The 14569-nt window shown below is 52.4% G+C and overlaps 1 protein-coding gene across 1 annotated transcript in view; it reads right to left on the bottom strand.

The window, feature by feature from the left end:
- LOC121572633 (syndecan-3) overlaps positions 1-14233 on the bottom strand; it is a 72951-nt gene extending 58718 nt beyond the window's left edge. Inside the window, exon 1 of the mRNA XM_045222291.1 lies at positions 13681-14233. Within this exon, the coding sequence (XP_045078226.1) occupies positions 13681-13740 (60 nt within the window). The 5' untranslated portion in view covers positions 13741-14233. The remainder of the gene's footprint in view (positions 1-13680) is intronic.
- Positions 14234-14569: the final 336 nt, after the last annotated feature.

Below are 14569 nucleotides of genomic sequence, written 5' to 3'. Positions count from 1 at the left end.
CCTAGTCTCACACCCTATCCCCTCCCCCTAGCCTCACACCCTATCCCCTCCCCCTAGTTGTTCTGAACATCTCCAAAACAAAAGTTAGTGTGGTTCGATAAGAAGCCTCAGTCTCACACCCTAACCCGTCTCACACCCTAACCCCTCCCCCTAGCCTCACACCCTAACCCCTCCCCCTAGCCTCACACCCTATCCCCTCCCCCTAGTCTCATACCCTATCCCTTCCCCTAGTCTCACACCCTATCCCCTCCCCCTAGCCCCTCCCCCTACCCTCACACCCTATCCCTTCCCCTAGTCTCACACCCTATCCCCTCCCCCTAGCCCCTCCCCCCTACCCTCACACCCTATCCCTTCCCCTAGTCTCACACCCTTTCCCCTCCCCCTAGTCTCACACCCTAACCCCTCCCCCTAGCCTCACACCCTATCCCCTCCCCCTAGCCTCACACCCTAACCCCTCCCCCTAGCCTCACACCCTATCCCCTCCCCCTCGTCTCACACCCTATCCCCTCCCCTCATCTCACACCCTATCCCCTCCCTCGTCTCACACCCTAACCCCTCCCCCTAGCCTCACACCCTATCCCCATCCCCATAGCTTCACACCCTATCCCCTCGTCTCACACCCTATCCCCTCCCCTCGTCTCACACCCTATCCCCTCCCCCTCATCTCACACCCTATCCCTCCTCGTCTCACACCCTAACCCCTCCCCCTAGCCTCACCCCTATCCCTATCCCCCTAGCCTCACACCCTATCCCCTCCCCCTCGTCTCACACCCTATCCCCTCCCCCTCGTCTCACACCCTATCCCCTCCCCCTAGCCTCACACCCTATCCCCTCCCCCTAGTCTCACACCCTATCCCCTCCCCCTAGCCTCACACCCTATCCCCTCCCTAGTCTCACACCCCTAACCCCTCCCCCTAGCCTCACACCCTATCCCCCCCCCTAGTCTCACACCCTATCCCCTCCCCCTAGCCTCACACCCTATCCCCTTCCCCTAGCCTCACACCCTATCCCCTCCCCCTAGTCTCACACCCTAACCCCTCCCCTAGCCTCACACCCTATCCCCTCCCCCTAGCCTCACACCCTATCCCCTCCCCCTAGCCTCACACCCTATCCCCTCCCCCTAGCCTCACACCCTATCCCCTCCCCCTAGTCTCATACCCTATCCCTTCCCCTAGTCTCACACCCTATCCCCTCCCCCTAGCCTCACACCCTAACCCCTCCCCCTAGCCTCACACCCTATCCCCTCCCCCTATCCCCTCCCTCGTCTCACACCCTATCCTCCCCCTCGTCTCACACCCTATCCCCTTCCCCTAGCCTCACACCCTACCCCCTTCCCCTAGTCTCACACCCTTTCCCCTCCCCCTAGCCTCACACCCTATCCCCTCCCCCTAGTCTCATACCCTATCCCTTCCCCTAGTCTCACACCCTATCCCCTCCCCCTAGTCTCACACCCTATCCCCTCCCCCTAGTCTCATACCCTATCCCTTCCCCTAGTCTCACACCCTTTCCCCTCCCCCTCGTCTCACACCCTATCCCCTCCTCAGTAGCCTCACACCCTATCCCCTTCCCCTAGCCTCACACCCTATCCCCTTCCCCTAGCCTCACACCCTATCCCCTCCCCCTAGTCTCACACCCTATCCCCTTCCCCTAGTCTCACACCCTTTCCCCTCCCCCTAGCCTCACACCCTATCCCCTCCCCCTAGTCTCATACCCTATCCCTTCCCCTAGTCTCACACCCTATCCCCTCCCCCTAGTCTCATACCCTATCCCCTCCCCCTAGTCTCACACCCTATCCCCGTCCCCTAGTCTCACACCCTATCCCCTTCCCCTAGTCTCACACCCTATCCCCTCCCCCTAGTCTCACACCCTATCCCCTTCCCCTAGTCTCACACCATATCCATTATTGTTGGCTAGCTAAGGAGTATTGGTGTCTCTGAGGGGTCTTTGGCCTGGTTTGCTAACTACCTCTCTCAAAGAGTGCAGTGTATAAAGTCAGAACATCTGCTGTCTCAGCCACTGCCTGTCACCAAGGGAGTACCCCAAGGCTCTATCCTAGGCCCCACGCTCTTCTCAATTTACATCAACAACATAGCTCAGGCAGTAGGAAGCTCTCTCATCCATTTAAATGCAGATGATACAGTCTTCTACACAGCTGGCCCCTCCCTGGATTTTGTGTTAAATGCTCTACAACAAAGCTTTCTTCGTTTCCAACAAGCTTTCTCTGCCCTTAACCTTGTTCTGAACATCTCCAAAACAAAAGTTAGTGTGGTTCGATAAGAAGCCTCAGTCTCACACCCTATCCCCTTCCCTTCCCTTCACACCCTAACCCCTTCCCCTAGCCTCACATCCTATCCCCTCCCCCTAGTCTCACACCCTATCCCTTCCCCCTATCCCATCCCCCTATCCCCTCCCCCTAGTCTCACACCCTAACCCCTCCCCCTAGCCTCACACCCTATCCCCATCCCCCTAGCTTCACACCCTATCCCCTCGTCTCACACCCTATCCCCTCCCCCTCGTCTCACACCCTATCCCCTCCCCCTCGTCTCACACCCTATCCCCTCCCTCGTCTCACACCCTATCCCCTCCCTCGTCTCATACCCTATCCCCTCCCCCTAGTCTCACACCCTATCCCCCCTCGTCTCACACCCTATCCCCTCCCCACGTCTCACACCCTATCCCCTCCCCCTAGCCTCACACCCTATCCCCTCCCCTATCCCCTCCCCCTATCCCCTCCCCCTAGCCTCACACCCTATCCCCTCCCCATAGCCTCACACCCTATCCCCTCCCCCTAGTCTCACACCCTAACCCCTCCCCCTAGCCTCACACCCTATCCCCTTCTCTTCACACCCTATCCCCCCCCTCGTCTCACACCCTATCCCCTCCCCCCACGTCTCACACCCTATCCCTCCCCCTAGCCTCACACCCTATCCCCTCCCCCTATCCCCTCCCCCTAGCCTCACACCCTATCCCCTCCCCATAGCCTCACACCCTATCCCCTCCCCCTAGTCTCATACCCTATCCCCTCCCCCTAGCCTCACACCCTATCCCCTCCCCTAGCCTCACACCCTATCCCCGTCCCCTAGCCTCACACCCTATCCCCTCCCCCTAGTCTCATACCCTATCCCTTCCCCTAGTCTCACACCCTATCCCTCCCCCCCTAGCCTCACACCCTATCCCTCCCCCTAGTCTCATACCCTATCCCTTCCCCTAGTCTCACACCCTATCCCTCCCCCTAGTCTCACACCCTATCCCCGTCCCTAGTCTCACACCCTATCCCCTCCCCTAGCCTCACACCCTATCCCTCCCCCTAGCCTCACACCCTATCCCCTCCCCATAGCCTCACACCCTATCCCCTCCCCTAGTCTCACACCCTATCCCTTCCCCTAGTCTCACACCCTATCCCCTCCCCTAGTCTCATACTCCTATCCCTCCCCCTAGTCTCATACCCTATCCCTCCCCCTAGTCTCACACCCTATCCCCTCCCCCTAGTCTCACACCCTATCCCTCCCCCTAGTCTCACACCCTATCCCTCCCCCTAGTCTCATACCCTATCCCTTCCCCTAGTCTCACACCCTATCCCCTCCCCCTAGCCTCACACCCTATCCCCTCCCCTAGTCTCATACCCTATCCCTTCCCCTAGTCTCACACCCTATCCCCTCCCCCTAGTCTCACACCCTATCCCCTCCCCCTAGTCTCATACCCTATCCCTTCCCCTAGTCTCATACCCTATCCCTTCCCCTAGTCTCACACCCTATCCCCTCCCCCTAGTCTCACACCCTATCCCCGTCCCCTAGTCTCACACCCTATCCCCGTCCCCTAGTCTCACACCATATCCATTATTGTGGGCTGGCTAAGGAGTATTGGTGTCTCTGAGGGGTCTTTGGCCTGGTTTGCTAACTACCTCTCTCAAAGATTGCAGTGTATAAAGTCAGAACATCTGCTGTCTCAGCCACTGCCTGTCACCAAGGGAGTACCCCAAGGCTCTATCCTAGGCCCCACGCTCTTCTCAATTTACATCAACAACATAGCTCAGGCAGTAGGAAGCTCTCTCATCCATTTAAATGCAGATGATACAGTCTTCTACACAGCTGGCCCCTCCCTGGATTTTGTGTTAAATGCTCTACAACAAAGCTTTCTTAGTTTCCAACAAGCTTTCTCTGCCCTTAACCTTGTTCTGAACATCTCCAAAACAAAAGTTAGTGTGGTTCGATAAGAAGCCTCAGTCTCACACCCTATCCCCTTCCCTTCACACCCTAACCCCTTCCCCTAGCCTCACACCCTATCCCCTCCCCCTATCCCCTCCCCCTAGTCTCACACCCTATCCCCTCCCCCTAGCCTCACACCCTATCCCCTCCCCCTAGTCTCACACCCTATCCCCTCCCCCTAGTCTCACACCCTAACCCCTCCCCTAGTCTCACACCCTATCCCTTTCCCCTAGCCTCACACCCTATCCCCTCCCCCTAGCCTCACACCCTATACCCTCCCCCTAGTCTCACACCCTAACCCCTCCCCCTAGCCTCACACCCTAACCCCTCCCCTAGCCTCACACCCTAACCCCCTCCCCTCGTCTCACACCCTATCCCTCCCCCTCGTCTCACACCCTAACCCCTCCCCCTAGCCTCACACCCTATCCCTCCCCCTCGTCTCACACCCTATCCCCTCCCTCGTCTCACACCCTATCCCCTCCCCCTAGCCTCACACCCTATCCCCCTCCCCCTAGTCTCACACCCTATCCCTCCCCTCGTCTCACACCCTATCCCCTCCCCCTAGTCTCACACCCTATCCCTCCCCCCTCGTCTCACACCCTATCCCCTCCCCCTCGTCTCACACCCTATCCCTCCCCCTCGTCTCACACCCTATCCCCTCCCCATCGTCTCACACCCTATCCCCTCCCCCATCGTCTCACACCCTATCCCCTTCCCCTAGCCTCACACCCTATCCCTCCTCCGTAGTCTCACACCCTATCCCCTTCCCCTAGCCTCACACCCTATCCCTCCCCCTCGTCTCACACCCTATCCCCTCCCCTCGTCTCACACCCTATCCCCTCCCCCTCGTCTCACACCCTATCCCCTCCCCCTCGCCTCACACCCTATCCCTCCCCCTCGTCTCACACCCTATCCCCTCCCCCGTAGTCTCACACCCTATCCCCTCCCCTAGCCTCACACCCTATCCCCTCCTCCGTAGTCTCACACCCTATCCCCTCCCCCTAGCCTCACACCCTATCCCCTCCTCCGTAGTCTCACACCCTATCCCTCCCCCTAGCCTCACACCCTAACCCCTCCCCTAGCCTCACACCCTATCCCCTCCCCCTAGCCTCACACCCTATCCCCTCCCCCTCGTCTCACCTATCCCCCTCCCTCGTCTCACACCCTATCCCCTCCCCCTAGTCTCACACCCTATCCCCTCCCCCTCGTCTCACACCCTATCCCCTCCCCCTCGTCTCACACCCTATCCCCTCCCCGTCTCACACCCTATCCCCTCCCCTCATCTCACACCCTATCCCTCCCCATCGTCTCACACCCTATCCCCTTCCCCTAACCTCACACCCTATCCCCTCCTCCGTAGTCTCACACCCTATCCCCTTCCCCTAGCCTCACACCCTATCCCCTCCCCCTCGTCTCACACCCTATCCCCTCCCCCTCGTCTCACACCCTATCCCCTCCCGTCTCACACCCTATCCCCTCCCCCTCGCCTCACACCCTATCCCTCCCCCTCGTCTCACACCCTATCCCCTCCCCGTAGTCTCACACCCTATCCCCTCCCCCTAGCCTCACACCCTATCCCCTCCTCCGTAGTCTCACACCCTATCCCTCCCCCGTAGTCTCACACCCTATCCCCTCCTCCGTAGTCTCACACCCTATCCCCTCCCCCTAGCCTCACACCCTATCCCTCCTCCGTAGTCTCACACCCTTTCCCCTCCCCTAGCCTCACACCCTATCCCCTCCTCCGTAGTCTCACACCCTATCCCCTCCCCCGTAGTCTCACACCCTATCCCCTCCTCCGTAGTCTCACACCCTATCCCCTCCCCCTAGCCTCACACCCTATCCCCTCCTCCGTAGTCTCACACCCTATCCCCTCCCCCTCGCCTCACACCCTATCCCTCCCCCTCGTCTCACACCCTATCCCCTCCCCCGTAGTCTCACACCCTATCCCTCCCCCTAGCCTCACCCCTATCCCTCCTCCGTAGTCTCACACCCTATCCCCTCCCCCGTAGTCTCACACCCTATCCCCTCCTCCGTAGTCTCACACCCTATCCCCTTCCCCTAGCCTCACACCCTATCCCCTCCCCCTAGCCTCACACCCTATCCCCTTCCCCTAGCCTCACACCCTATCCCCTCCCCCTAGCTCGTTCTATTTCAGTATTAATTAGGTCTGAAAGAACTGGCAAGGTGTAGATAATATAATAATAATAATATGCCATTTAGCAGACGCTTTTATCCAAAGCCACTTACAGTCATGTGTGCATACATTTTTACGTATGGGTGGTCCCGGGGATCGAACCCACTACCCTGGCGTTACAAGCGCCATGCTCTACCAATTGAGCTACAGGTGATGACCACCAGACCAGACAGTCCACCCTTTTTTTCTAGCCCTGCACTAACACACCTGATTCAACGAAACACTTTAACACCAAACCTTTGGTTAGTTGAATCAGGTCAGTGCAGGCATGGAACAAAGATGTGGACTGTCTGTCTGGTGGTCCCTTAGGAGGGGTTTGGAAACACTGGTTCCACCTATTCAGGGCTGTTATATGTCCGATCACTGAACACTACTTCAACAGAGGTAAGGGAAGCCAAGGGGGAGGAGCTAGACTAGAGGTTGTTTTCAGTTAGAGAGAAGGGTGGAGCCATCATCACTACTTGTTCTCAGGCCAGGCTCAATAGACTTAGGCCTACATACACACAGACCTACTGCAGACCTACATACAGTGGGGAGAACACGTATTTGATACACTGCCGATTTTGCAGGTTTTCCTACTTACAAAGCATGTAGAGGTCTGTCATTTTTATCATAGGTACACTTCAACTGTGAGAGACGGAATCTAAAACAAAAATCCAGAAAATCACATTGTATGATTTTTAAGTAATTAATTTGCATTTTATTGCATGACATAAGTATTTGATACATCAGAAAAGCAGAACTTAATATTTGGTACAGAAACCTTTGTTTGCAATTACAGAGATCAAACGTTTCCTGTAGGTCTTGACCAGGTTTGCAGACACTGCAGCAGGGATTTTGGCCCACTCCTCCATACAGACCTTCTCCAGATCCTTCAGGTTTCGGGGCTGTCGCTGGGCAATACGGACTTTCAGCTCCCTCCAAAGATTTTCTATTGGGTTCAGGTCTGGAGACTGGCTAGGCCACTCCAGGACCTTGAGATGCTTCTTACGGAGCCACTCCTTAGTGGCCCTGGCTGTGTGTTTCGGGTCGTTGTCATGCTGGAAGACCCAGCCACGACACATCTTCAATGCTCTTACTGAGGGAAGGAGGTTGTTGGCCAAGATCTCGCGATACATGGCCCCATCCATCCTCCCCTCAATACGGTGCAGTCGTCCTGTCCCCTTTGCAGAAAAGCATCCCCAAAGAATGATGTTTCCACCTCCATGCTTCACGGTTGGGATGGTGTTCTTGGGGTTGTACTCATACTTCTTCTTCCTCCAAACACGGCGAGTGGAGTTTAGACCAAAAAGCTCTATTTTTGTCTCATCAGACCACATGACCTTCTCCCATTCCTCCTCTGGATCATCCAGATGGTCATTGGGAAACTTCAGACGGGCCTGGACATGCGCTGGCTTGAGCAGGGGGACCTTGCGTGCGCTGCAGGATTTTAATCCATGACGGCGTAGTGTGTTACTAATGGTTTTCTTTGAGACTGTGGTCCCAGCTCTCTTCAGGTCATTGACCAGGTCCTGCCGTGTAGTTCTGGGCTGATCCCTCACCTTCCTCATGATCATTGACGCCCCACGAGGTGAGATCTTGCATGGAGCCCCAGACCGAGGGTGATTGACCGTCATCTTGAACTTCTTCCATTTTCTAATAATTGCGCCAACAGTTGTTTCCATCTCACCAAGCTGCTTGCCTATTGTCCTGTAGCCCATCCCAGCCTTGTGCAGGTCTACAATTTTATCCCTGATGTCCTTACACGGCTCTCTGGTCTTGGCCATTGTGGAGAGGTTGGAGTCTGTTTGATTGAGTGTGTGGACAGGTGTCTTTTATACAGGTAACAAGTTCAAACAGGTGCAATTAATACAGGTAATGAGTGGAGAACAGGAGGGCTTCTTAAAGAAAAACTAACAGGTCTGTGAGAGCCGGAATTCTTACTGGTTGGTAGGTGATCAAATACTTATGTCATGCAATAAAATGCTAATTAATTACTTAAAAATCATACAATGTGATTTTTTGGATTTTTGTTTTAGATTCCGTCTCTCACAGTTGAAGTGTACCTATGATAAAAATTACAGACCTCTACATGCTTTGTAAGTAGGAAAACCTGCAAAATCAGCAGTGTATCAAATACTTGTTCTCCCCACTGTACATACAGACCTCCATACATACAGACCTACATACATTCAGACCTACTGTAGGGTATAACAGTAACAGAGCTCTGGATATGAACTGAGAGCTGCTTCATTTCCTACTACTGCAGTGGACCTGACCCCAACCCTGAACAATGTATCCTAGGCTACATAGTGTAGTATAGTGATGGGGAAAAAATCCCTGCCCTAGCAGTATAGGTGTTATTATTATTATTATTATTGTTATTATTATTATTATTATACACCTATATATGAGAGTTCTGATCTCTGTCCACACCTATCTGTGTGTGTGAGTGTGTCGTGCAAACACTGTATATAGCCATCTGGACAAGAGGAATACCTATGTAAGAATGCTGTTCATTGACTATAGCTCAACATTCAACACCATAGTACCCTCCAAGCTCATCATTAAGCTTGAGGCCCTGGGTCTGAACCCCGCCCCGTGCATCTGGGTCCTGGACTTCCTGACGGGCCGCCCCCAGGTGGTGAAGGTAGGAAACAACATCTCCACTTCGCTGATCCTCAACACTGGGGCCCCACAAGGGTTCGTGCTCAGCCCCCTCCTGTACTCCCTGTTCACCCATGACTTCGTGGCCAAGCACGCCTCCAACTCATTCATCAAGTTTGCAGACGACACAACAGTAGTAGGCTTGATTACCAACAATGACGAGACAGCCTACAGGGAGGAGGTGAGGGCTCTGAGAGTGTGCTGCCAGGAAAATAACCTCTCACTCAACATCAACAAAACAAAGGAGATGATCGTTGACCTCAGGAAACAGCAGAGGGTGCACCCCCCTATCCACATCGACGGGACCGCAGTGGAGAAGGTGGAAAGCTTCAAGTTCCTTGGCGTACACATCACTGACAAACTGAAATGGTCCACCCACGCAGACAGTGTGGTGAAGAAGGCGCAACAGAGCCTCTTCAACCTCAGGAGGCTGAAGAAATTTGGCTTGGCACCTAAAACTCTCACAAACTTTTACAGATGCACAATTGAGAGCATCCTGTCGGGCTGTATCACCGCCTGGTACGGCAACTGCACCGCCCGCAACCGCAGGGCTCTCTAGAGGGTGGTGTGGTCTGCCAAACGCATTACCGGGGGCAAACGACCCGCCCTCCAGGACACCTACAGCACCCGATGTCACAAGAAGGCCAAAAAGATCATCAAGGACATCAACCACCCGAGCCACTGCCTGTTCACCCCGCTATCATCCAGAAGGCGAGCTCAGTACAGGTGCATCAAAGCTGGGACAGAGAGAATGAAAAACAGCTTCTATCTCAAGGCCATCAGACTGTTAAATAGCCATCACTAGCACATTAGAGGCTGCTGCTGCCTATTGAAATCACTGGCCACTTTAAGAAATGGAACACTAGTCACTTTAATAATGTTTACATATCTTGCACTACTCATCTCATATGTATATACTGTATTCTATTATATAATATGTCATTGCTCTGTCATTACTTGTCCATATATGTATATATTCTTAAATTCCATTCCTTACTTAGATTTGTGTGTATTGGGTATACAGTGGGGGGAAAAAGTATTTAGTCAGCCACCAATTGTGCAAGTTCTCCCACTTAAAAAGATGAGAGAGGCCTGTAATTTTCATCATAGGTACACGTCAACTATGACAGACAAATTGAGGGAAAAAAAATCCAGAAAATCACATTGTAGGATTTTTAATGAATTTATTTGCAAATTATGGTGGAAAATAAGTATTTGGTCACCTACAAACAAGCAAGATTTCTGGCTCTCACAGACCTGTAACTTTTTCTTTAAGAGGCTCCTCTGTCCTCCACTCGTTACCTGTATTAATGGCACCTGTTTGAACTTGTTATCAGTATAAAAGACACCTGTCCACAACCTCAAACAGTCACACTCCAAACTCCACTATGGCCAAGACCAAAGAGCTGTCAAAGGACACCAGAAACAAAATTGTAGACTTGCACCAGGCTGGGAAGACTGAATCTGCAATAGGTAAGCAGCTTGGTTTGAAGAAATCAACTGTGGGAGCAATTATTAGGAAATGGAAGACATACAAGACCACTGATAATCTCCCTCGATCTGGGGCTCCACGCAAGATCTCACCCCGTGGGGTCAAAATGATCACAAGAACGGTGAGCAAAAATCCCAGAACCACACGGGGGGACCTAGTGAATGACCTGCAGAGAGCTGGGACCAAAGTAACAAAGCTTACCATCAGTAACACACTACGCCGCCAGGGACTCAAATCCTGCAGTGCAAGATGTGTCCCCCTGCTTAAGCCAGTACATGTCCAGGCCCGTCTGAAGTTTGCTAGAGTGCATTTGGATGATCCAGAAGAGGATTGGGAGAATGTCATATGGTCAGATGAAACCAAAATAGAACTTTTTGGTAAAAACTCAACTCGTCGTGTTTGGAGGACAAAGAATGCTGAGTTGCATCCAAAGAACACCATACCTACTGTGAAGCATGGGGGTGGAAACATCATGCTTTGGGGCTGTTTTTCTGCAAAGGGACCAGGCCGACTGATCCGTGTAAAGGAAAGAATGAATGGGGCCATGTATCGTGAGATTTTGAGTGAAAACCTCCTTCCATCAGCAAGGGCATTGAAGATGAAACGTGGCTGGGTCTTTCAGCATGACAATGATCCCAAACACACCGCCCGGGCAACGAAGGAGTGGCTTCGTAAGAAGCATTTCAAGGTCCTGGAGTGGCCTAGCCAGTCTCAAGATCTCAACCCCATAGAAAATCTTTGGAGGGAGTTGAAAGTCTGTGTTGCCCAGCGACAGCCCCAAAACATCACTGCTCTAGAGGAGATCTGCATGGAGGAATGGGCCAAAATTTATTTTCCACCATAATTTGCAAATAAATTCATTAAAAATCCTACAATGTGATTTTCTGGATATTTTTTTCTCATTTTGTCTGTCATAGTTGACGTGTACCTATGATGAAAATTACAGGCCTCTCTCATCTTTTTAAGTGGGAGAACTTGCACAATTGGTGGCTGACTAAATACTTTTTTCCCCCACTGTATGTTGTGAAATTGTTAGATATTACTTGTTAGATATTACTGCACTGTCGGAGCTAGAAGCACAAGCATTTCGCTACACCCTAAATAAAATCTTCGAAACACGTGTATGTGACAAATAAAATTTGATTTAATATGGCATTTGAAATGTCTCTATTCCTTTGGAACTTTTGAGTGTAATGTTTCCTATTCATTTCACTTTTGTTTATCTATTTCACTTCCTTTGACAATGTAAATATGTTTCCCATGCCAATAAAGCCCTTTGAATGTAATTTAATTGAGAGGAGAGAGAGACACAGAGACAGACAGATAGAATGAGAGAGACTTCTAAAGAAGTGAGAAGGACCCACTTCATGTGTCAAATTGCCTCTGACATTCCACACTCTCTATCCCCCTCTCTCTCTCGCTCTCCCTCTCTCACTATTTTCTCCTCCCTCCCTCGTTTGCTCTCCATGGGGGGGCTTTGTCTACCATTTCAGGCTAAATAAACTGATTCATTCCTTGAACCAAACATGATCCTCAAAAACACCCGACTTCTTACTCTCTCTCACACACACACTACATAAAAGCTCTCTCGTTTCATACACACCACAAAAAAGCACACCAACCCTGGTACGAAAAGATAGGCAGGCAGACACACACACACACACACACACACACACACTGACACACACAGTCTGTGGGATGCAGTAGATGTCTGTGGGAAAAATCAGGCTTCATCTAAACTTACACGGCAGGAAATTAAATCACAGCCTCATATCACAGGAAGTAAATACCAACGCAGACCATGCGCAGACCAGGACTGAACCAGGACACACACACCACCAGTCAGTCACTGGAGGCAGCAAAAGATCTGAGCAATATGCCCATCTGTGTGCGAGTGCCTTTGAAGTGTGTATGTGTGTCACTGTCCCGAGGGCAGGGCTGTCTGGGGTTACTGAGCATTGTTGAGATGATATGATGTTACCTGTGACAACATGGGACACACACCTGCCTCCATCTGTGTGTTTTACTATGACTGTTTCTCTGTGGGTGTGTCATCAGGGTCAGATTAGAGGTTGGTAGATCTTTGGCGGCCAACAGCACCGACTGACCCAGTCTGTGGGAGAATCTCAATTGCATCCTCCCTGCATCCCCTCTCCTTCTCAAAACAGTGAAGTTAAACATTGTGTTTGAGCTCTATACTCCAGAAAATCTGTCCACATAGTGAATAGGTCAAGCTACCGAACGTCTCATTTTATTCAAGGGTATTTTTAGGCATTATGTGTTTTACCATTTTAAGACAATAGCACTTTTGCATCCAAGATGGACTGTGGGCTATATTTAGACTGGGCTATATCTCTCCCGGTATGGAGGATACATTGGTACCAGCTGGTGAGGGGGTTCTGGATGCGCGTGAAGCATCGGATGGTTCCAGGAGACTCACGCATTCCTAACAGTTCGCATCCTCGCGATTCCCGATGACATCATCCCCATCCATCGCTCACCGCATGGCGTTTCCCCTACCCCACCCCTTCTTCACACCCTCCGGTTACCGGAGAAGCCCCAGGGTCTCTCACCCATCCTCAACGGACAGGACCCCGTTAACTCCAGGCCGGCCCTCACCTCAGTATCTGAAAAAGACACCAACACCCGCATATATACACAGGGCAGCCAATCGAAACCCCACCGCAGTAGCCTAAAAAGGCTCGAGCTGAATTACTGGGGGACGGATGTGAGTTAGCGAAACAGACGTCACAAGAGCAGTTCACCAAACAGCCCATAATAACCTCAATCAGAACAGACCCGCTAATTACACACAGCTCGGAGTACAGCCTCCCCGCCGTCTCGGAGACACAACTACCCCGGAGACTGGGGCCGCGAGATAGACACGAGAGTCACGAGCGGCTCGCGACCAAATGTGGGTCGAGTCCAACATTTACTACCGGACCACGGAGCAGCAGACACACACACAAAGCTACCTCATTAACCACTAACACCACACACATTTCAAAACCATAGCCTATCAATATCCTATGCTATGGAACCCTAGATCCCGGTTTTCCCAGTCCATCGAGGTGATTCATTGGTATAAATGTAACAATACCTCAGTAGAATACACAAAGGACCCGGCAGTCTCGTGCCCTTACCAGCGCGGAGTGAGCGAGCAGTGCCGCGATGAGCGCCATCAAACAAGGCGGCAGCTTCATGCTGTGGATGGGGGGCGCGAGCCTTCACGGGGAAACAAAAGCGCTTCTCTCCTCTCTCGGTATTCGGTAGGCAGTAGTTTCCAACTTCAGAGCGCACCACACCTCCTCCCGAACATCCGTCTGGCGTTTTATTAATCCGTCTCCGTAAAACGCTAAACCCTCGCGTGTCCTCTCTCCGGTAATAGAACCAGGTTTAAAAGGATGGGAGACTCCTTCCTGCGAGGGAGGCACTTTTCTCTTTGTCCCCCTCTTTTGGACTTTATGTGCACGAGACCTGATAGATTTACTACCAGGAGACGCCAGCCCTCAGCTCTCTGATGTTCCGTATGGCGACGCGGGTCGGCCTGGGAGAGGGTTTTCACTATAGTTACCACAGCCACAAAGTAAAAACGGTGAATATCGTAAAACTGCATGAAAACAAAAATTAGCTTTTTGGTCTTAATTCAAGGCTAGGGTTCGGCATAAGGTTAGCAGTGTGGTGAAGTATAAAATAAGACATTTAAGAGAAATTGTAGAAATAGGCGGAGTTTATGACTTTGTGGCTGTGGTAACTAGGGACGAGCCTGGTAGAGTCAGTCTGGCAGAAGGAGGTGGTGTGTGTGTGTGTATCAGGAGGAGGGGGGGGGATCTCCTCTGGTGGGCGAGGCGAGGATGCCCCCTGCAGCCCGAATAGGCACCCTCAGGCTCTTCCATCCCCGCCCCTGACACACACCTCCCAACGAAACAGCACCGGGGGCCGAGGTAGGGCGCATTCTACACTGCAGGGCGCATTGGGCGCAGCTCCAGTAGGTTATAGGGGGCGTGTTCAGTGGGTCTCCGGTGTGCTCGA

This window comes from Coregonus clupeaformis, chromosome 8, assembly GCF_020615455.1.
Source record: "Coregonus clupeaformis isolate EN_2021a chromosome 8, ASM2061545v1, whole genome shotgun sequence".
NCBI classification, from domain to species: Eukaryota; Metazoa; Chordata; class Actinopteri; order Salmoniformes; family Salmonidae; genus Coregonus; species Coregonus clupeaformis.
The sequence above is the reverse complement of the archived record's forward strand: the minus strand, read 5'-3'. Positions and strand labels throughout refer to the sequence as shown.